The sequence below is a fragment of the Pteropus alecto genome, unplaced genomic scaffold (genome assembly GCF_000325575.1).
Source record: "Pteropus alecto unplaced genomic scaffold, ASM32557v1 scaffold139, whole genome shotgun sequence".
Taxonomy (NCBI): Eukaryota; Metazoa; Chordata; class Mammalia; order Chiroptera; family Pteropodidae; genus Pteropus; species Pteropus alecto.
In genome coordinates, this window is record NW_006443567.1 from 5,526,871 (window position 1) to 5,549,327 (window position 22,457).

Below are 22,457 nucleotides of genomic sequence, written 5' to 3' on the forward strand. Positions count from 1 at the left end.
TTACAAAATAGACATGGAGATATAAAGTGTAGCATAAGGGAAATAGTTAATAATGTAATAAATATGTAAGGGGCAGAGGGGTACTAGATTTAGTGGGATGGTCACTTTGTGAGTTATATAGATCTCTAATCACTATGCTATACAACTGAAACTAATATATTATTTTATACCAAATGGAAAAAAATTCATTGAATATTACAATGTAAATACGAGCAACTAATTATTTATTATAATTCAATAAAGCTGGAAATAAAAAGAGGAATTCAAAAGGGCAGGCTAGAGTATCTTCTGGTGTTTTTTGGTATGTGATCAATATGTCAGACCTAAGACTATATAATCCTCTTCTTGGGAATGAGGTGAGGTTCCTGATCCATGTCCACATTGGCAGAATCGGAGTCAGAGTATCAAAAACAAAATAGGTGGAAAGGATGCTTAGAAATGTCATATGAGTGAAAAGAAACATTTGCATTGTATTTCAATAAAACAAAAATAAGCAAGATGGCTAGAGAATTCTGTGTTCGGATAAGGTATCCACTGTACCCACTGTCTGAAGGAGATAAGAAACACCTGTACCCTTCTATATCCTTTTCTGCCTTCAGAGAACTGACCACCTTGGAAAACACATGGCTCATTGTGCATGTATTCTGTTAGTGATATGCTGCACACATTGTGGAACATACCTATGGACTCAGTGGCAATAGGTGAAGTCAATGTTTCCGTAGATAGAAAGGAAAGTGTGGAATCCAGCCAAGTTGTCTCAAAAGAGGAAGAGAGTAATGAAGACAGAATTGCTGTATAAGGATGTGCTATTCTAGTGGATGTGAGTGGAAATGAGGGTCTAACAGCAGTGGATGTAGTGGTGGTTATATTTGAAAGGGAGTCAAGTGTGGGCTTAGGAAAAACTAAAGTAGGGGATGCTGATGCTGCTGGGATTCTGCTCCACATGGATTTTATTGCAGGATTAGACTGAAGTGTTGAACCAATAGATAGGGTGTGATCAGTTGTAGGAGGTGACATACTCATTCTGCTAAAGGATGAAGGTTGAGACACAGTCCTGGAGTTGGCAGTCACAGTAGTTCTGGAAGTAGCCTCAGGGGATTTGGAAATGCATTCACTGCCATCTATGATTTTCATAGACAGAGGGAGAGAAGTTGGGATGCCAGTAGCTATATCGCCCCCTGTAGGCATAGTAGTGGTTTTGGTGAGTGTGGTGCTTACAGTAGGAAAGGGTAGTGTTGTAAAGTTAATGAATAGTGTGTTGGTGTCATGTCAGAAGTCAGAAATGTGGATTTTGACACCTCCACTGTAGAGGACGTTACAATGTGAGGAATATTAGATACAGTTGCCATAGGGGAACCTGAAGGGAGACTAGAGAAGATCCAAATCAGCATGGGTGAAGTAGTAGCCTTTGAAATTATAGAACCTGAAGCAGCACCAGAAAGATTCGATGGGAATATTGTCCCAAGAGTTATAGTTGTGATTGTCTTCTCAAATGTCTGCTTAATGTCAACCAAAATGGTAGGGACAGATCTTGAAGATATTGATAATGAAGGGCTCTCAGACATCCCCAAGGTAGGAAGAATTCACGATATGGCAACTGATGACATTGCCATAACATCTCCAGATATAAGAGCAGTCTGAGAGGCTGTGACTGTTGACAAAGACCCAGGAACAGGGTATGGAGCCTCTGTTTCCATCTTGTTGGGTGTAAGTACATGAGTAGTGGTGAAACTAGGAAATTGAGAATCTTCAGTCGTGGGTGTGTTCCAGGAAGTCATAAGCAGAGACTGGTTGTTACTAGATGTGGTTCTTGTTCCAAGAACTGGAAATTCAACCATTTGGGATGTAGGAGGAAGAGAAGTATTTGGAATATAGAACTCAGTTTCAGCACTATGAGGTGAAAAAACAAATGATGTCAAAGAGGGTGGAGTTGCGCTGGATAGAGTCCATGAAAGGTATAAAACAGGAGCATTCACAGATGTGGCACCTTTTGTTAGTTCAGCTGTTGTATTTTCTGACAAGCAAGTCATCTTTTTTGTATTCGAAGAAAGGTAAGTGGTGGATTTTATATTTTTTGTGGGTCCAGGAGTGCTCTTAAAGCTAGTCAAAGATGAGGAAACTTGAATGTTCAAGGAAGTATGGAGATTAGCTGAAGGAGTAGATGAAAGCACACTTTTAAGGACAACAGTTCTGGAATAAGTATTTGTGAGAGCTGCTATTCTACCACTGCTTACAGCATATAGGGAACTGTTAGTAATCCCAGATAATATGCCCAGAGTTGTAGCCTCATGTCCTTGGGATGATTGTTGGGCTGTTGATAGAAATGGTGAAAATGTGGTCTTTAGAGTGGAAGAAATAACTTCAGTAATCTTAGTAGTGTGTAGAGAGGAGGCAGTGGTGCCTACATAGGGAGTCACCACTCTAGCCATTCTAGTGATTGGATTGGTTTTCACAGAAGAAAAAGTTGACTGTTGGAGAGGGAAAGGATGGAGGTATGATCCTGGAGGACATCTCTGTCATTTCTGAATTAGTAAAAGCGGAGGACAATTTTGTCTTTTTTGAAGCAAGCCCAGCATATGTCACAGGTGTGACATCCAATGTAAATGTTTGTATGGGCATAGTAATCCTAGAGGTAATTGAATGCAGTAAAGTAGAGCATGATCTAACTGTTGTGGAAGTGCCAGAAGAAACAGCTACAGGTGAGAAAGCAGAGTCATGAACTGATGTTGAGGACGTTTCAGACACGGGCCTAGAAGTGACTATAGAGGGACTTTTCAAACAATTTGGAGGTGCTGTTTTAGAAGATTTAATCATTAGTATTGTGGGAGTGTCAGACATTATTTTGGAGGTGAAGGAAGTAACACTAACTGGCAGTGAGTACATCTGGTAGATAGGAATAGAAGTTGCCATAGAAGTTTTCCCAAGAAGTGCCATAGTTACATTTGGAGCAGGAGGAACTATAGTGGTTCTGTCAGTAGAGACAATTGTAAAATTGGTACTAGATAGTCCAGTTGTAGAAAGAGACAGGGACTCAGGAGAGGTCTGTGTACTTTCAGAAATGGGAGAGGCAATTGAAGTCACCTCAGGTTGAGTCCTGGATGAAAGCAAGTGTGAAAGAGTTGTGTTGGTGTTTACAGGATTTGATATTTTGATTGTCTTGGAAGTTGTGGTATCTATAAATGAAGTATCTTGATAGCATGAGAAAGGGTGAGTCACAGAGGTGGTGCTTACTATCATTTTTTCAGTTCTGGGAGTATATATTGAAAGGGCACTCATGCTTTCTTTTTCAGGAGGCAAAAGTGTGGTAATTGTCAGAACTTGTGAAGGGAGAGCTGTTTTCCTAAGATTGGTAGACATTTCTGAAATGTCAACATTTGTGTTACTTGAAGTCCAGATAGGTGTACTCCCAGAAGCAGGAGATGAAGCTGAAATCCCGTCAGGTGGAGTTGCAAGTGGAATATCTGAGGATGAATGTGTTTGGTGACTGGAATGTTTTTTGGTCTCAGCAAATCCTGTACTTGTCATTTCAAAGCATGAAGTACTCTGGGACTCAGAAATAAAAGGATACTTTGATGGGGACATTTCTGTCACCTCCATAGTTTCAGGGGTGTTTCCCAGGGAGGTGGTCATCTGCTCTTTGTCAGAAGACAAGGTAGAAACATCAGTCACTGATAGGGTGGGGACCAGTGTGTTTGCAAGATGTGTAGAAAATTGAGAAATATGACCACCTACTGAAGTACTAAGCTTGTTGGGAGAGGTGTGTGAGGGCATGGTCTTATCAACAAGAGTAACCAAGGTAACATCATCTCCACTACTACTGAAAGTATACGGAAAGCTGAGAGTATGAGTAGAAGTCTCCTCCACTTGAGATATAGGTTGGGTTGCTACTGGTATAGACATAGTTGAGATCATATGAGTGGAGGACACAAGAGGGATGTTGTTAGGGAGAGATTTAGAGCAGGCCAGAGTGGGTGTGGATGGAGTTACTATGTCAGCTGAGATAGAGAGAAGCTTGGGCTCAGGCTTAGTTGCCACAAGAGTGATAGGTCTCAGTGAGGGGACTGGAGTTTCTGTCAGAGAGGGAACTGCTGTGGGTGTTATCTTGACAGAGATCACTGTGGCCTCTGAAGTGGAGTGAGTCAAGACACTGTGGGTAGGCAAAATGTCGTTGATTGTGGAAGCACCGATGTTGTGGTCACTTTAGCTGATGACAGAGTTGAAACATCTGAGAGTATAGATGTGGAGGATCTGGCCAATGTAGAAGGCTTAGACATGGTAACATTAGTCTCCTTAAACACTACCGTAGTGGTAACAGCAGAGATATTAACTGGCAGTGAGAACATATGGGTAATAGGCACAAGGGTTGCTGAGGAATGGCTAGCTGTAGGCTGTGGAAGTAAGATACCAGCAGACAAGGACATAGCTGCTCTGTTTGTATGGATAGTGGCAAAATTGGTCTCCAACATTTTTGTAGTGGAAGCACCCAGGGGTTTAGGGAATGTCTGTGCACCTCCAGAACCGAGAGATGGAGTTGAATTTCCTTCAGGTGGAGTCTCTGAAGTCCAATGTGCTGTGTAGGTGTGGGCGTAATTAAGGATTTCTGTCGTTCCATTGTATGAACTCTTAGATGTGATTTTCACCCATTGTGTAGAAAGCCAACTTCCTCTCATCTCAGTAGTTACAGTTTCATCATCCAATGGAGTAGATAACTTTTCTAAATCAGGAAAAGAAGAAATTGTAACAGAAGCTGTCACCATTTGTGCAGACTCATCTGTTGCTTCCAACATTGTTGCAAATGGAGAAACTTCAGTTGTCTCTGCTATAGTTGATTTTCCCTTAAGATAATGGGAAGTTGTTTCTTTCCTTGTTACAGTAACATTGAATCTTTGTGTTGTTGTAGTCTCTGGTACAGGGATTGTTGTCTCTCCAAATGCAATTGTACCTTTTATCTCTGTTTGTGTGATCTCAGAAGCATTCTCCTCAGTAGAAAAAAATGGTTCAATGTCAGCAAGGGTATATATTTTATCTACTGGTGGAATAACTGTCTCCCTTGATGTTGAAAGAAGTTCATTTCCAACTACTGGGAACATAGGGGTGAATTTTAATAGTAAGGTGGTAAGTTTATATTCATGCAGTTTGGTTACAGATGTGGTTCCAGAAACTGTGGAGAAATCAGTAAACCATGAATATGTCAAGTTAGATAGAGCTGTTGTATACCTGTCTGTAATAGCATCAGTAGTAAAAATAGAGTCAGTGGTAGTGCTAGCCTTACTCTCTATGGGTGTTCCTGATGGGATAATAATATTAGTTGTTGTGGATGAATGTCCTGTATTAGAAGCACTCCCATGGAATACTGATGTCAACAGGGTCTGGTCTGGCCTGGAAATCCAAGTGATCTCACTGGTGGAGAATAGATGGACACCTTCATCATTTATTGATGTGGGACCAGACTCAGATGCTTTGAATGTGGAAGCTGATCTAGTGGAAATAAAAGGAAACATGTTTTCACCATCTATGGGTGTACTCGGGGTATATACTGGCCCAGTGGTTATAGGGGAAAATATACTTTGAGCCACTGTAAGTGCAAGTGTGATTCCAAGAGTCAAGGCTGTATGTGTAGTCTCAGCATCAATAACTGTACATTCTGAGCTCCAGTGAATGAAGAAGATGTCCTGAAAGAAAGGGCCATAGGAGAATCCTCTGTCGGCATGAAGGTAGATATTGTATCCTCCACTCTGGGTGGAGAGACATCCTGGAAATTTGCAGATGTCAATTCTGTTTCAGCTGTTAGCTCAGGAGTCATCTCAATAGGCTTAGTTGGGAGCGTCATTGAATGAACTTCAAATAATATTTCTGTATCAGTTGTTGCCAATGTACATGCTGCCTGATTTCTAGGAAATACGGCATCTACTGGAGTAGCTGTGGCGATGAGCACAGACTCAGGTGGGAATACTGATGCAGTCTCAATGTAAGTAGTTGCAGCTGAAGTTTGTTTCATCGTGAACCAAGGTACAGTTCCAGCCACTGCAAGAAACTCCTGACTAACTGTGGAGATAGAGAGTGCCCTGGTTCCTGTAGATTTCTTCTTGGCTCAAGATGTAGACATGGATGTCAACTCAATAGATGAAAATAAAGATATTGTCTTCATAATGGCCAACTGAGATTCATTTGCTGAAGTTTTGGATACAATTGAATTCTTGGTAAATCCAGATGTGTATAGGAAATCAGTAGCTATAGTTGGATGAATGGTCTCAGTAGCAATGACTTCAGTCATTTTTGTTGTTCTTGTGCTCTCTGAAGATGAAGATTTGGTTATTTTTGTGTAATTGGTAGTAGTGCCCATGGATGTAATCTTGGTAGGTTGAACAATGGCTGCTGAAGCAAACAAAATGTCTGCTGTGAATGTAACTGTCTCAGCTATGGATGTCTTTAAAAAATTTGGTGCAGTCATGTCCAGAGGTGGAGATGTTGTATTGAAATGTGTTATGGTTGTATAATCAGTTGCAAATATAGGCATGCTTTTAGACACCACTGTAGAAGAATATATGGTCTTTTGTGATTTTAGTCCAATAACTTGAGATGGGGTTGTCAAATCTATTTGTTTCTTGAATTGTTAGATTTTCAGAAACAACTGAAAAAATAGAAAAGCATATGTTACTTTGGATTTGGCTTTAGAAATCAAAGACAATTCTTTAAGAAAGAGTTTGTAGTTTTTTCTTATATTTTTTTTAATTAAGTTTATTGGGGTAACATTGGTTAATACAATTATATAATTTTCAGGTGTACATTATCATTTGACATCTGTATATTCTATTGTGTGTTTACCACCCAAAGTCCTGTTTCCTTTGGCTACCATATATTTGATCCCCTTTACCTACTTCACCCTCGCCCTAAACCCTGTATTCGATCCCCTTTACCCCATCTATCTGCCCCCTCATCCCCCATCCCACTAGTAACTACTAGTCTATAGTCCTCTGGTAACCACTAACCTGTAGTCCATGTCCATGAGTCTCTGTTTATTTGTCATATTTTTAAGAGGATATATGTATCAGATATAATCAAATCACATAATTACTTGGCTTTTCATACAATGATTTTAGACTTTCTAAAATTTCTATATGGTTTTCATAATGCCCTGGTTAAGTAACAAATAGGAAGACATCCATTCCATAGTGTCTCCATAAAAAAAAAATAGGCACTCTTGAAAAAGGTGTATGTACTAGAGTAGTGCACTGATTAAGAGGATTAGCTTGGGAAATGGACCAATTTCTTAAAAGACACAAGTTATCAAAAATCAAGAAGAAATAGATAACTTGAATAGTATTATATCTACTAAAGAAATTGGATTGTGTAGTTTTAAATCTTCCAAAAAATAGGACTAGCTTTGGATTCAAATAGATGTAGTTTTAAATCCTGGCTCCATCATTTATTCATTATGTAGCCTTAGACTAGTTACTTAACCTCTCTGTGTTTCAATTTCCTCCTCTGTAATGTGAGATAATAACACCTACCTTATAAAATTGTTTTGAGAATTGAGTTGATGCATGTAAAACACTTAGTATAGCACTTATCAAAACTAAGTGCTCAAAAAATAAACTGTTGTTAATAAAAGCTTGGCATGTTAGATTTGATCAAATTTCTATTACTACCTAAATACTATAGATTTAAAAAGTTTTGATCTGGAACTTCAAAATTGAAATTTTTTGTATATGCACTATTTATATGTATATATATCAATAATATATACATGTATATATGTATATGTATATGCACTGTATATATATCAATAATATATACATGTATATATGTATCTATATAACAAATTTATATTATATACATTATAAACATACAAAAATAGAAATGTCAAAGAATATGATAAAATGTGTAAATAGTTTTACAATATTTTTTTCATGTACTCTAATGTATTGTCTGTGTATATCCTAGAATTCTGCACTCCATTTTGAAGACACTGGAGCCTAGCTTATGTCTCAATTCAAGTCAGTTAAATTTGACAAGTATTATGAGTAGTATTCTAGGTCCTGCAAGAAATGTATAGCGCTTATGGCATGATTCCTTCCCTCAAAGAGCTCACATTCTTACTGGATAAGTCATATTACTGAAATATTTTTAGATAAAATATAACATAATATATTTAAAACAACACAATAAAAACACAATAAAATAATAATAGTGTTTATAATAAAGTGAACTATAGAATATAATCAGGCCCCAAATGTCTCTAAGGTACAATGGGGTGTAAGTGTGGTGAGAGAGCAAACTGGCTTCAAGCTAATGAGGAAGCTTTCTTAGGAGATGTAGGCCTTTGAGAAATGATGAGGTTTGCATAGAGAAGACACAGGCACACGGCAATGAATATGAAGGCAGTAAAAAGATCAGTCTAGCTGGGAGGGAGTATGTTGGATAGGGGTGAGTAAAAATGTCAGACTAGGATGGAACCTGAAGGGTAAGGTGGCAAAACAGATAAGAGAAAATAATATTGCAGGTTTCATGTACTTACTACAAGCCAAGCACTGAGCTACATGTTATTTCATTTAATATACCTAACAACCTAATAAGGTAGATATTACAATGACCTCCAATTCAGAGTTGAAGAAACAAAGTGTCCGAAAACTTTACATGAATTGTTCAGGTTCACACTTGGAGTTCAAGCCAAGGTCTATCATTTGTGCTCTTAACCACGACATATGTAAGGGTGTAAATTCTTGAACAAGAAGAATGAGTTGATAAAAAATAATTTTTAAGGAAAATGAATTTTGTGGCAGTATGCAGGATAGGTAGGCATGGGAAAAAACTAAAGGCAAAGAGTCCGTTTAAGAGGCTGGTAAAGTTCTTCCCACCTCACTCTTGCCAATTCTGGGCCAACCCAACTATTCATCACCTTCACACCTACACTTGAATAGTCAAGCACTGATGGACATAGTCACATAAGAGAACGAATTAGTATTTCCATAAATTCATGGTCACCAACCTCAAGTAAGCTTTTTACACTGCTCGGCCATCCTACTACCTCCCCCATTCTCAAATTCTATCCCTAAATGTTTGTCAAGTAACCATGTCTCTTATTTTATAGGAAAAAAATAATTGAAGTCAACAAATGGAATGTTAGCTGTGCTGCTGTCTCAGGAAATTTACACCAGCAGTCACCTGTCCTTTTCCTAAGGAGCCCTTCCCTCCTTATTTAAAACATATTTCAATCTCCTGCAATAAAAAAATAAAACCCAAAATACCTCTTCAGGTATTACCCTCTCTCTTTCTTTCCCATCACACCAAAACTTCTTTAAAGAAAGAATCTATACTAGCTGTCTCCACGCTCCTCTGTCTCATTCTTTAGTCTACACTAATCTGGCTTCTGGCACCATCATTCAACTGAACACTCACTAAGGTCACCAGTGGCCTCCATATAGACAAATATCATGGATACTTTTTTTTTAAACCTCATCTTACTTGACCTCTCAACAGCTTTCGACAATGTCAGTCATTTCTTCCTTCTTTAAATACCCTTTTTGTTGACTTCCATGACATAATGCACCGTTGGGTTTTCTCTTACTTCTCTGGCCACTTTTCTGTCTCCTTTGCAAACTCTTCCTATTTTATTTGGCTATTAAATATTAGAGTTCCCCAAGGCTTGGTCCCAGCATCTCTTCTCTTCTCACTCTATAGTTTCTCCATGCCTAGAATTCCAATTTGCACCTATACACAGATGAATCTCAAAGTTATATCTAGACCAAACCTCTATTCTGAGCTCTACATTTATATAATCAATTGCTTATTTGACATCATCTCTTAGATATCTCATTAACACCTCAAACTCAATATGACTCATCTGAACTCATTATCTTCTCTTCGAACTTAGTCCTCTTTCAGTATTCCTTCAGTGACTGGTACAATCATATATTCAGTTATAATAAGCCAAAACTTTCTTGTCCTTCTGTCTTCTTCATTTTCTCTTCCACAGGCCATAGCCAACTCATAATCTCATTCTACGGATCTTATCTCCTAAATATCTCTTAACTCCATTTGTTTCTTTCCATTTCCATCACTTACCTTCCTGACCAAGCCACCATCAATCTCTCATCTGGACTACTGCAGTAACCTCCCAACCGGACTCTGCCTCTACTCTTGGACCACCTTCAATCTGTTCCATAATGCAATCAGAATGATCTTTTAAAAATGCAAATTTGATGATCTCTCTCTCACACACACACACACACACACACATACAAACTCACACTCAGCTCCCTTTAGTGGCCTTCCATTATTCATAAGATTTTTTTTCTTAATTTTCTTTATAGAGCCTATAAAGCTATGCACGGTTTGGCTCCTACTTACCTTCCAGCCTTAATTTGTGTGAATTTCTCCCTTGTTTTCTGGACTTCAGCCCATCAGCCTAGTTTCAGTCCTCCAACACTTGGCATTCTTTTTCCTCCCACAAAGCCACTCACTGCATATGCTATTACCTCTACTTAGAATATTCTCCCCACCGTTCTCCATCTCATTAACTTCTACACATCTTTTAGATTCAACTCATACGTCACTCAGGGGAGCCTACCTTTCTTGGCCTCCATAACTAGGTCAAACCAATCTATTCTAGGCTCTTATGACACCTTTTACCTCTTTTCCATAGTACTTGTCATGGCTGCAGTTTTACATTTGTGTGTGCTTATAATGACTGCCTTCCTCACTACAGACAGGGCTCTCATCTTTCTTTGCTCATCCTTGTATCCCCAGTGCTTAGCATAGGGCCTAGCATTTGGTAGATGCCCAATAAATATTTGTATAACTGAATAAGTGGAAATAATGAGGGCTTGGAATGAGATGAGTGGAATCCCATAGGTATTGGAAAGGAAGAATTGAGAGGTTAGGGTAACAAAGAGGTTTAAGAGATGAAAAAGACAGACAACTCTCTGAGACAGAGAACTCAAATTTTGCTTTTAGGCAACTTGGAAAATAGTGGCAATACTCATAGACATAGAAAAATTGGGAAGACAGCCTCACTAAGAAGAAAAACACCCAGTTCAGACTTGGATAAGTGAAATTTGGGATGATGGTAGAACATCCAAGTGAAAATTACGCATAGTAAAGTTGAAGACTGAGTCATATTTTTTTCTCCAGTTCAAATCACCTAAAATGAAATCATACATATTTACCATTGGGAAGAAATTAGCATTTTGAATTTACCTACCTGGGATACATATTACCTATGATATAGGAATAAGTATGGTGATATATAATCTACCAAGCTGTTTCACTGTCTTGAGCATCAAAATTTTAATTTGCATATATAGAAATACTGAGATATGCAGAGAATATTCTTTAGGATTTTGTGGTCATTAGCAAGTAGAATGAGTGTCAATCAGAAGCCTGTAATTGATGAAAGTACATACATTTATAAGAAGAAAAGTCAAAGTTATATAAGAAGTACTTTTCACTTAATTTTACAATATTGTTTCAATTATCAGCAGTTCACATTCTGTTAGGCCTTATGGAGAAATGTATATTTCAGCAGCACAATATTTCTCTCAAGCTTTCTGCCTTCAAATTTGTCCATAACTACAAGTAAAAGAATTGCCAGGATCTTGGTTTCCATTTTTGCAGATGGCTTTACCACAGCCAATTGGCTTAGCAAGCCTGTTAAAGTATCACTTATATCACATTTGAGGAGTGTGGCATCCCAGAGCCTGAACTGCTATCTTTGAATGCACTAATTGTTAAGAAAAGAGTTCACAATTCCCACTCCTTTACAAAAAATTGATTGATCTGCATTCACTTTTTAGGTAAACAATAAAACACTAAGTACCACAAAAGCCTAAGTTATCTTCTTTGATGCAGCATTCAAAGAACCCTGTTAGAGGAATCCTAATGAGTAATGGGAAAGTCTTTTAGAACACAAAGGGAGTTAGGCATGATATTTTTATTTAGAGAGGGCTGAGTTATAGATGTTAATTGTTATTAACACTTCCAGTAAGCATCTCAAAAAGAAGCACAAGATTTAGAAAAAAAACAAATAAGTTGAACAAAATTGCAAGCAGGTGGTATTTTAAGTACCAAATATCTCTGAGGAAATAATGCAATTTGCATTGCTTTGTTTTAACCTGAAGCCTGGATTTATATATTTCATCACAACTCCCATTGAAATCTTTCAGAGGAAAAGTTTTTTCCAGAGGGATTATTGTATCAAGTTTTTCCTCTAAAGTCTTTATTAATAAAAAATCTTCCTTAATTAAAATCACAGAATTTTAGAACTAAGTTTTAGAGATTATGTTCAATCATTTAGAGATGAGGCCCACCGAAGTGCAGTGATGAGAAGATGAGATTTCCACAGGTAAAATTTGCAGAGAAGAAATATGACAATGTGTGCCACTGCTTCAGTTATCTAGTAACCATAAGTACATGCCTTCAGTTTACACGGAACCACCAAAAACCCAGGAGAATGAAGAGACTCTACCTGAAAGAACCAATGACAAACTTAGATAATAAAAGCCAAGTTCTACAAGTTCTGAACAGCTCACAAAAAAAGCAAACGCCCAAAATAGTGTGACATAAAACTTAGAGGAGAGCATTGCAGTGCTAAATGAAAAAATGGAGTTACCTTTGCAAGCCTAAGGATAGAAATCCAATGGGGATCCCAAATTACAACCATGCCCTGAAATAATATTTGCCTTAAAGAATCATTCATGTCCTGGATATAGGAAATCCAATCAAATGTCAGTAGCTTTTTAACAAGTTCTGAACAGCTCACAAAAAAAGCAAGGATCCATAGGAATTAAAGATTCTTTCAAACCCTAAGTCTAGCAATTAATTACAATGGGTTAGCAAACATGTTCAATTGATACAGAAAATGCATTTGACAATATCTGTCATTCATGATAAAATCTCTAAGCAAGTTAGGAATAGAGGATATTTACATCAAATTGATAAAGAACATCACCAAGAAACCTACAGCTAACATTAACTATAATGGTGAAAGACTGAATGTCTTCCTGCTAAGGCTGGGAACCAGGCAAGGATGTTCCTGTTGCCACTCTTATTCTACATAGCACTAGAAGTTAGAGGTACTCTAGTAAGGAAAGAAAAAGAAATAAAAGGCATTGCAGATTACATGGCTGTCCATGTAGAAAATCTCAAGGAATCTAAAACAAAAACAAACAAAAAAACACCTCCCGGAACTTATAAGTGAGTTCAATACATTAAAGGATACAAAATTAACACTAAGCAAAGGATTCTTAAACTTGACACCAAAAGCATGATCCACAAAAAAAAAAAAAATTCATGAATTGGACTTCATCAAAAATAAAAGCTTTTGCTCCATGAAAGCCCATGTGTGAAAAAGATTTTAAAAAGCAATCTACAGACTAGGAGAAAATATTTGCAAAACATATATGCAACAAAGGGTTAGAATATATAAAAAACTCTCAAGACTCAACAGTAAAAAATGTTAATAGGAAAATGACATGAATAGATAATTCACTGAAGAGGATATACAAATGGCAAATAATCAAAAGAAAACATGTTCAACACAATTAAGCACCAGGAAAATGCAGATTGAAACCACAATGAAATATCACTATACACTTACCAGAATGGCTAAAAGAAAAAAATAATGGCAACATCAAATGCTAGCAAGGATGCAGAGAAACAGGATCACTCATCCATTGCTGGTGGGAATATAAAATGGTACAACCACTTTGGGAAACAGTCTGACAGTTTTATTTAAAACTCAATGTGCGACTATCATACGGCCCAGCAATTGCACTCCTGGACATTTATCCCAGAGAATTTAAAACCTATGTTCACACAAAAACCTGTACATAAATGTTCATAGCAGGTTTTCTTTCTAATAGCCAAAAATTAAAATCAGCCCAGATGTCTTCTAATAGGTGAATAGCTAAACAAACTCTAGTATAGTCATACCATGGAATACTACTCAGAAATAGAAAGATGAACTATTGATACAAGTGACAACCTGGCTGGATCTTCAGAGTAAAATGAAAGCCAATTCCAAAAGATTACATACTATATGATTCCATTTATTAACATTTTTTGAAATGACAAAATTTTAAAAATGGAGGGTGGATTAGTAGTAGTCAAGGGTTAGGGATATAGGCAGCAGAGTAGAGTTGGTGGGAAGGGTAGAAGAGAAGGGGGTGTGTTTATAAAAGGGCAACACAAGGAATCCTTGTGATTTGAAACTGTTCAGTATCTTCACTGTGGTGGTAGAGATACAAACCTTCACAGGTGAAAAAAATTATATAGAACTTAATACATACACAATGAGTACAAGTAAAACTAGAAAAATCTGAATAAGATTGGTGAATGTTATCAATATCAGTATTCTGGTCGTTATACTGTAGTTTTGCAAAATGTTACTATTGAAGGAGGCTGGGCAAAGTGTACAAAGGATCTCCAGCTGCATGTGAATCTACATTTATCTCAATAAAAATTCAATTTCAAAAAGGAAATGCAAAAGTCCACACTATACAGATAGTTGAGTGACAACTGAATGTCTATATCTACAGGAGGGACCACAGAAGCCATGAGATCTGGCTTCCATCTTTGAAGGGCTCACAAACATGTTTTGCCATATTCATTCTGTTCTCATTTGTGAACAAGTGATCACTTGCACAAATAATTTGCATGAGATTTGCTGTCCCTTTATTTTAAAGTGGGAGATAATCCATGCTAATTCATAGGGAGCCTGTGGGCCTAATTGCCATTTGCTCCTTCGCTCTAGACAAAATTATATTATTGCAATCATTGGAAGCTGAAGAACAGAGGTATAGAGTAGCTGAATATTTATGAGGCATTTTGTTGCTGATGTACCTGCCAACAGAATATTAAGTAGGATATTTTCTAAGGTACCAAATTCTGCTTGTGATTTGGGTATATCCCCTCATATTAAATCTTTGTGTTTTTCTAGTCTACATATCACATCTGTTTTTTCTTTCAATCACAATCTCTGTAAATATAATTCAAAGTGTGTTTATTAGATTTGTGAGAGTGGTGACCAGAAAGTACCACAGACAGATCTGCCTGTGGAGTAGAAAACATATGAAATGAGCATCTTTAAAATGATGAAAACATTTTTTTCAGAGTGGTGTCTATATTCAGTTTCTAGGCAAAGACATGAATAAGGAATCTTGTGATAGGGAGAGAGACTGGCTAGAGCTTCCATCTCTGAATCTGTAGAAGAATGTCATCCTGTGCAAGAGAATACAAATAAGGAGGTTTGAATGAACTATGAACTACAAACAGATCCTGCTTATCTGTTGTGATGAAAAATGAGGATAGCACAGAGAATTGATTTACAAGGGCAAAACCAAGTTGCCTTTTAGCTGGTAGAGCCCATTCCCATGGAACCTTTCTTTTCAGAGCTGATAATTAGATAGAGGGCTTAATAATGGGCCAAAGGCCTTAGAAAATACATAAACTATGTAATCAATCACTACACACTTTAAGAATGTTGAGTTCATAAAGTAATTAAAAGCAATTAATATATTTTAACAAATCAATAGCTCCGCAGATACAGGGATGTTGTGTTTTGACATAGTGTAGACTTCCCAGGATAAACTCAATTCATGTTATTTCATTCTTTTCAAAGAGGGGATTTCTCAGATGTATAACTAAGAGTTATTTAATCTGCATACCTTTAGGAAGACTTTTCATCTTCAGACATTCACAAATCAGGACAAATCTTTGTTGGATCATATGTCCGAGCTGAGATTAAGAAATTATGTTCAACATACCTAGAGAGGAATTTTAGCTTATGATCCTCTTTTCGTATGTCTATTCACCATCTTTATGTCCTCTTTAGAGGAATGTCTATTTAGGTCCTCTGCTCATTTTTAAATTGGATTGTTAGGTTTTGGTTTTTTTTTTTTGTGTGAGTTCTTTATAAATTTTGGATATTAACTCCTTATCAGATCTATTATTGGCAATTATCTTCTGCCATTCAATAGGGTGTCTTTCCGTTTTGTTGACGGTTTTCTTTGTTGTGTGAATTAGCATGTTTTAAATGTTTGTGCTATATGGCTGGTCCTGCATAAGGCATTCTATATACTCTCATATGTTTACTTTTTCTTTTGTTTCCCTTGTCTGAGGAGATATATCAGAAACAATATTACTAAGAGCAATGTCAGAGAATTTATTGCCTATGTTTTCTTCTAGGAGATTTATGATTTGGGGTTTTACATTTAAGTCTTTAATCCATTTTGAGTTTATTCTTGTATATGGTGTAAGGAAGTGGTCTATGTCCAAAGAGGACATATAGATGGTGAATAAACATATGAAAAGATGCTCAAGGTCACTATTCATCAGAGAAATGGAAATTAAACCACAATGAGATATCACCTCACACCTCTCAGAATGGCCATCATCAATAAATCAAGTAGTGGCGAGGATGTGGAGAAAGAGAACCCTCGTACACTGTTGATGGGATTGCAAATTGGTGCAGCCACTATGGAAAACAGTTTGGAAGTTCTTCAAAAAATTTAAAACAGAGCTACATTATCACTCAGAAATTCCACTTCTGGGTATTTATCCGAAGAAATTCCAAGCACTATTTTAAAAAGATCTATGCACTCCTATGTTCATTGCAGCATTGTTTATAGTGACCAGGACATGGAAGCAACTTAAGTGCCCACCAATAGATTATTGGATAGAGAAGTGGTACATATATACAATGGAATATTACTTCGCTATAAAAAAAAAAGAATGAAAGATTATCATTTGCAACAATATATATGGACCTAGAGGGTATTATACTAAGTGAAATAATTCCAATAGAGAAAGACAAATACCATATGATTTCACTTATATGTGGAATCTAAAGAACAAAATGAATGAACAAACAAAACCAGAACAGACTCACAGATACAGACAGCAAACTGATGGTTGTAGGATTGGAGCAGGCTTGGGGACTGGGTGTAAAAGGTGAAGGAATTAAGAAGTACAGATTGGTAGTTACAAAATAGTCACAGGGATGTAAAGTACAGCATAGGAAATATAGTCAATAATATTGTAATAACTATGTATGTTGCCAGGTGGGTATTAGACTAATTGGGGGATACATTGTAAATTCTGTAAATGTCTAACCACTATGCTGTACACCTGAAACTAATATAATATTGAATGTCAACTGTAATTGATAGATAAATAAATAAATAAATAAGTTAAAAACTTTTTTTAAAAAAGATAAATTTACTTTAAACTGCTTTGGGTGAGTTGTTCAGGCTTAACCCACTAGTCCCTAGCTCACTTTTGTAATCGAAGCCAGCTAGGACTATTCTCTTTTTATTTTCAAGGCTTCAGAGAAGAGAAGAAACAAATGCCTTCACGTAGTAGCTCAAAAGAATAGCTGTCCTGTTCCTTTGCTTATTCTGATCTCAAAGAAACACAGAAACCCCGTGGAATGTGCCTCTGCAATTAACTCAAACAACATACAGACCTTTGGTGAAAATATATCTCCATAGTCTGTGAGAGCTCTATTAGGCATGGATCTAACCCCCATTCTCTCACTAAATCCCCACCCCAAATTCATAAAAAACAGTAAATAATACTCCCAAAAGAATAAGTGATCATTTCAGGAAATGAAAAAAAAATCTTTTCTTGATGTTGTTACCAATCACTTTACCCACGCTTTAGGACTATTGCCACTGAGGGTGGAAAAGATTGAATTTGAGGAGACAGTGGGGTTGTACAAAGAAAAACAATCTGATATTTCCTCCTCAAAACTGCAAAGGGAACAAATACATGTGTAATTCCAAAAATCCAGTTTTCTTACACAAATTCCATTCCAAACAGTTCTTCAACATCATCATTGCTCCCCAAAGAAAACTGAATTGATTTATAAATACCATTCCCCACTAGAAGGAACCAGGGGTCTTTGGTAAAATGATTGACTCTTGGGCTGAGCGGAGAAAGTACAATATGATCCTGTAACATCTTGTTGTGCTAGAAAGTAAAAAAGTACTCAAAAAATGATGGGAACATGTCAAAAGGACACAAGAGCCAGATTGAAGAACTTCTACTGGGCAAATCTGGGTCAATTTGAACACTGAAATAAATAATAGCGACAGATTGTAACCCATTGAATAAAGTAAGAAACCATGAGTTCATGCTGATATAAACACATAAACAACTGAAAAAATAAATAAGTAAATGTGGAAGAAGAGAACACTCTTATTTCCAATAGAATACTAATAAATGTAGTAAACAGAGTTTTAAAAATCATCATTTTGCAGCCATCCTAGTAATAAGTGAAGCAAGAATCTTCAATAGGTGTAAAACTACTGGGTGAAAGTTTAATAAGAATGGGATGTTTACATAGCCTCCAAATATCTTCTTAGAAATTACTTATTAATTACAAAGGAAAAAAATAGTAACTTTACAGTGGAAGAATCTAGCAATCATCATCAGAATTGAATGATCAAAGTTATTATCACTAGTAATGGGACAAATAGACATCATGAAAGACAAGGAAAGATGAAGGTTCTGTTCCAGATTAGACTCTAATAAGACATGATAACTAAATTCAATGTGTGATTCTGAACTGGATCTTGGACTAAGCAAAAAATAGCTATAAATGGAATTATTAGGATACTTGGCTAAATTTGAATATGGACTATGAGTTAGGTATTAGTATTATATCAATATTAAGTTTCCTGATTTTGATCATCATACTATGGTTATGTAAGAGAATGTCCTCTTTCTTAGGAAATATACACTGAGAAATTTAGGGGTAATATTTAGGGGTAATGAGGCATTATGCCTGCAGCTTACTCTCCAATCATTAAGAAACAGATAAATGTGCGTGTGTGTGTGTGCGTGTGCATGTGTGTGTGTGTGTGTGTGTGTGTGTGTGTGTGTGTGTGTTTAGGAAGGGTAAAAGAGAAAGAGAAAGTGAGGAAGAATGAGAATCATAAAACATATAAGGAAAATGTAACAGTTGGTGAATCTGAGTAAAGAATACATAGAAGTTCTATGTCCTATTCTTGCAAAGTTTTAAATCACATCAAAATAAAAGACAAAATAAATTAGTATTTGCTCTACATTAAAGAGTAGATGACAAAACTGTGGCAACCTTGGCCCCTCTGAGGAAGACAGAGCCTTGGCCTAAGAGTGGGTTATTGGAGCGGTGAGAAGAAGAGTACTGCATCAGTGCTACCTTTGCTAAAGAGAACAATTCATAAATTACTCACAGCAGCACAGTCTCATGTCAACAGTTGGAATGATCTTGTTGACAAGCCAAACATCTTCTTCCCAACTAACTACATTTCCATCCAAACACTTCATAAACTGCTCATTTTCCAGGATGTGGTCCCAGAGTTGAAAGTAGTACAAGCTGCCAGTGAAGCAAGGCACCATGCTTTTAACCTGGCTGTCTCTGTTCTTGAGAAAATGTCCTAGAACCAAAGTCCCATTAAGTGTCAAGTTTTGTGGTTGATCCATCATACCAGTATCCTTTCTTTATTTAGAAAGAGCTCTAATCTACCCTTCACACCATTCCATCTCAAGCATACTGTATGCCATTGAAATGGGGTGAGGTGGTAAGGGATATAAAAGATCTTGCCCAAGTTGTATAGTATTAGCTGCTGATAGTCTTCTGCAAGTCCAAGATCTATGTCTTCTCTGCCCAGGAAGGTGTTATTAGTAATATAGGAGAAAGCCATTCAATCACTTGATTTGTCATCCATGAATACCAGGTCAATGCATGCTGTGAATTGCTTGAGTTCTGGAATGGTATTCATCAGGCTTACATTATGTGTCAGCTCTTCCATAAAAATCCAGCCTTTTTCCTTTTAGTGAAAGTGCATCTGTCCAAATTTTGGGAAGGGGAAAGAGAAAAGAAATAAAATTTCAGTGACAAAAAAATCAATTTTGTCATCTTCTTTAGCCATATAGTCAAATCCACATTATATAATACTATCATGAGCCAATATTTGTACATATAAGCTGAATAGTAGACATACAAAAACCATCTCTATTTGACATTGGTGTGTGACCTTTTGGTAAAAGAGTTTCTTCCTAACTATATTTTGCCTGGGCTGATATAAAAAATTAGATTAGTGTTCTTAGAGCACACACAAGCTGGACAGTTTGTGGAGGCATTTAGAAGTGTGTGGCTAGTGGGGTGGAGGAAGACCAAGGAAAAGGCAGTTTGGACTTAAAATTTGCTGCACATAATCCCCGGTCATATAATCACAAGACAACTATTTCCATCTACCTAACTGCCTTATTATATTCACAGTGCAACAGCAATTTATTTCTCCAATGCCTTTTCCTGAGCCAAATTACCCGATTTACTCTGTCTCTGAAGACTGCTTCTCGCTGAAGGCACTGAAAGGGGTCTGAAGGATGACCAGCTGGACAATACTAAAGTGCCAGGGCTTTTGCTTGCACTCAAAAATGGGAGGAATGGAACTTTTCTGAGTATATCCTGATATCCTCCTTCCATCTCCTCAAAAGGGGCTGCAGCAGCTTTAAGACACTCTAGACAGCCATGAACCCAGTTGTCATTGACTCCGAAGTCACACAGCCTGGGTTGGAGTCCTAGCTCTGACACTCATCACCTGTGTAATTTGAGCAAGTAACTTAACCACTCAATGCCTCAACGTTTCCTTCAGTAAAATTGGGATTCAGGTCCATAGTGTTGTATGTATGCACAACTGTAGGGGCCAACATTCATATTATGGTCTATGCCAGATAATACCCCTACCTACTGACCTTACAAGATTGTTTGAAGATTGAGATGATGTATGCAAAGTCCTCTCAAAATACTGCTGAAGGACATTGGTACTGTTTTTTAGTAGGCAATTTGGCAATATCTATGAAGATTTAAATTGAGTATGCTCTTTGTTTTATAGGAAGCTACTGATGAATCATGATACTCTCACCGTTACAAACCTCATACCCCAGGCCATTAGGCGAATATCACATGATTGCTGAACATCAACCTAATTCCAGTCCCTGCACAGCCTAAAACAAACTAAAAAAATAAGCTTTGTGGAAAAACAGAATTCCAACCTCTCTCTGAATTAGACCACCACTCTAAAGCTGACAGACATAACAGCACACTATAGAGGCTGGCAGGAAATAACTACTTCTCTGCTTCCGGAAGATGTCACCAAATGAAAGCTTCTAGATATTTTCTAGCCCTACATTATTCTCTCCCTCTATTCCCCCAGTGAACATCTTCTAAAAGCAAACAAGTGCATACCTGCATACACACACACATTCATCAGTGTGGGTGCGCATGCACATATGTGCGCGCGCGTGCGCGCGCGCGCGCGTGCACACACACACACACACACACACACACACACACACACACACACCCCTATGTGCCAGAACTCAAGCTATCCACCTGCCAGGGAGCTATTTCTGAACTGCCCATGGTGGATGAACAAATGCTTATTTCTGTCCCTGGCTTATATGATTATATTATCATCTTTCATGTGGCTAAAAAATCAGGAGTTAATCCCACAAAGCAATAATCACAGTGAAACCCAAGTTTTGATTATGTCAACATTGTGTTTCTGTTCAGCCCTTCAAAATGACGTCAAGTACAACATTTAAGAATGAGTTTTATGCTGACCATAAATCTCCAGGGCTTATTTGTCCCTTAAAAGAGAATGTACCATAATCTTATTGATCTGCAAGGGCCTCTCCTCAATGCAATATACTAACATAAAATCAGTTGCCAAAGGACATGAATAAGCAACTTACTAAATCAGAAATATAAAAAAATATGGCTTCTCACTATTTTCAAAATATAAGTTAGAATAACAATAAGACACCATATTTGCCTTTTAAAATGACATTTTCAACAGAATACCAAGTTTTGATGGACCTGTGGGGAAACGAGTCACTTTGATACACTGCTGGTGGGAGTACCAGTTAATATAGTCTCTCTTTTTTCTGAAGGGTAATTTTCCAATATCTATGACAATTTTAATTTTGTATAATTGTGTATATGCTTTCAAATCAGCAATTTCACTTTTATTAATCTAAACAAATGTACATGTACATAAAGATGCAAGTACAAGAACATTTATTGCAGCATTGTTTATAATTGAGAAAATATGAAAATCTGTATGTTCTAACAATAAGTGACTAGTTAAGCAATTGTTACCTCTATACAACAGAATATTAAAACAAACAAGGTAGATCTATATAGTCATGGAGAGATTTTCAAGGCTTCATATTATGTAAATTAGAGTTACATAAGTGTAGATATAACATTATCTTATTTTTAAAAATAAGAGAAAATATGTGTATTAGCATACATATAGAAAAAATCTAGAGGAACACACATGAAACAGTTAAGAATGAATACCTTTAGGCGTGGGATTTAAGGAGATTTTTGTTTCCTGTGTTACTTATTTCAGTAATATTCACATTTTTATACAATCATGTGTTACATTTATACTCAGAAAAAT

General features: G+C 36.9%; 1 protein-coding gene across 1 annotated transcript in view; it reads right to left on the reverse strand.

Moving 5' to 3' along the window:
• ADGRG4 (adhesion G protein-coupled receptor G4) overlaps positions 1 to 22,457 on the reverse strand; it is an 85,190-nt gene that overhangs the window by 54,540 nt on the left and 8,193 nt on the right. Inside the window, 9 exon segments of the mRNA XM_015598753.1 lie at positions 681 to 1,253; positions 1,256 to 2,469; positions 2,471 to 4,163; positions 4,166 to 5,641; positions 5,644 to 6,602; positions 6,604 to 6,631; positions 19,218 to 19,472; positions 19,475 to 19,778; positions 19,780 to 19,832. Coding sequence (XP_015454239.1) covers positions 681 to 1,253; positions 1,256 to 2,469; positions 2,471 to 4,163; positions 4,166 to 5,641; positions 5,644 to 6,602; positions 6,604 to 6,631; positions 19,218 to 19,472; positions 19,475 to 19,778; positions 19,780 to 19,832 — 6,555 coding nt within the window.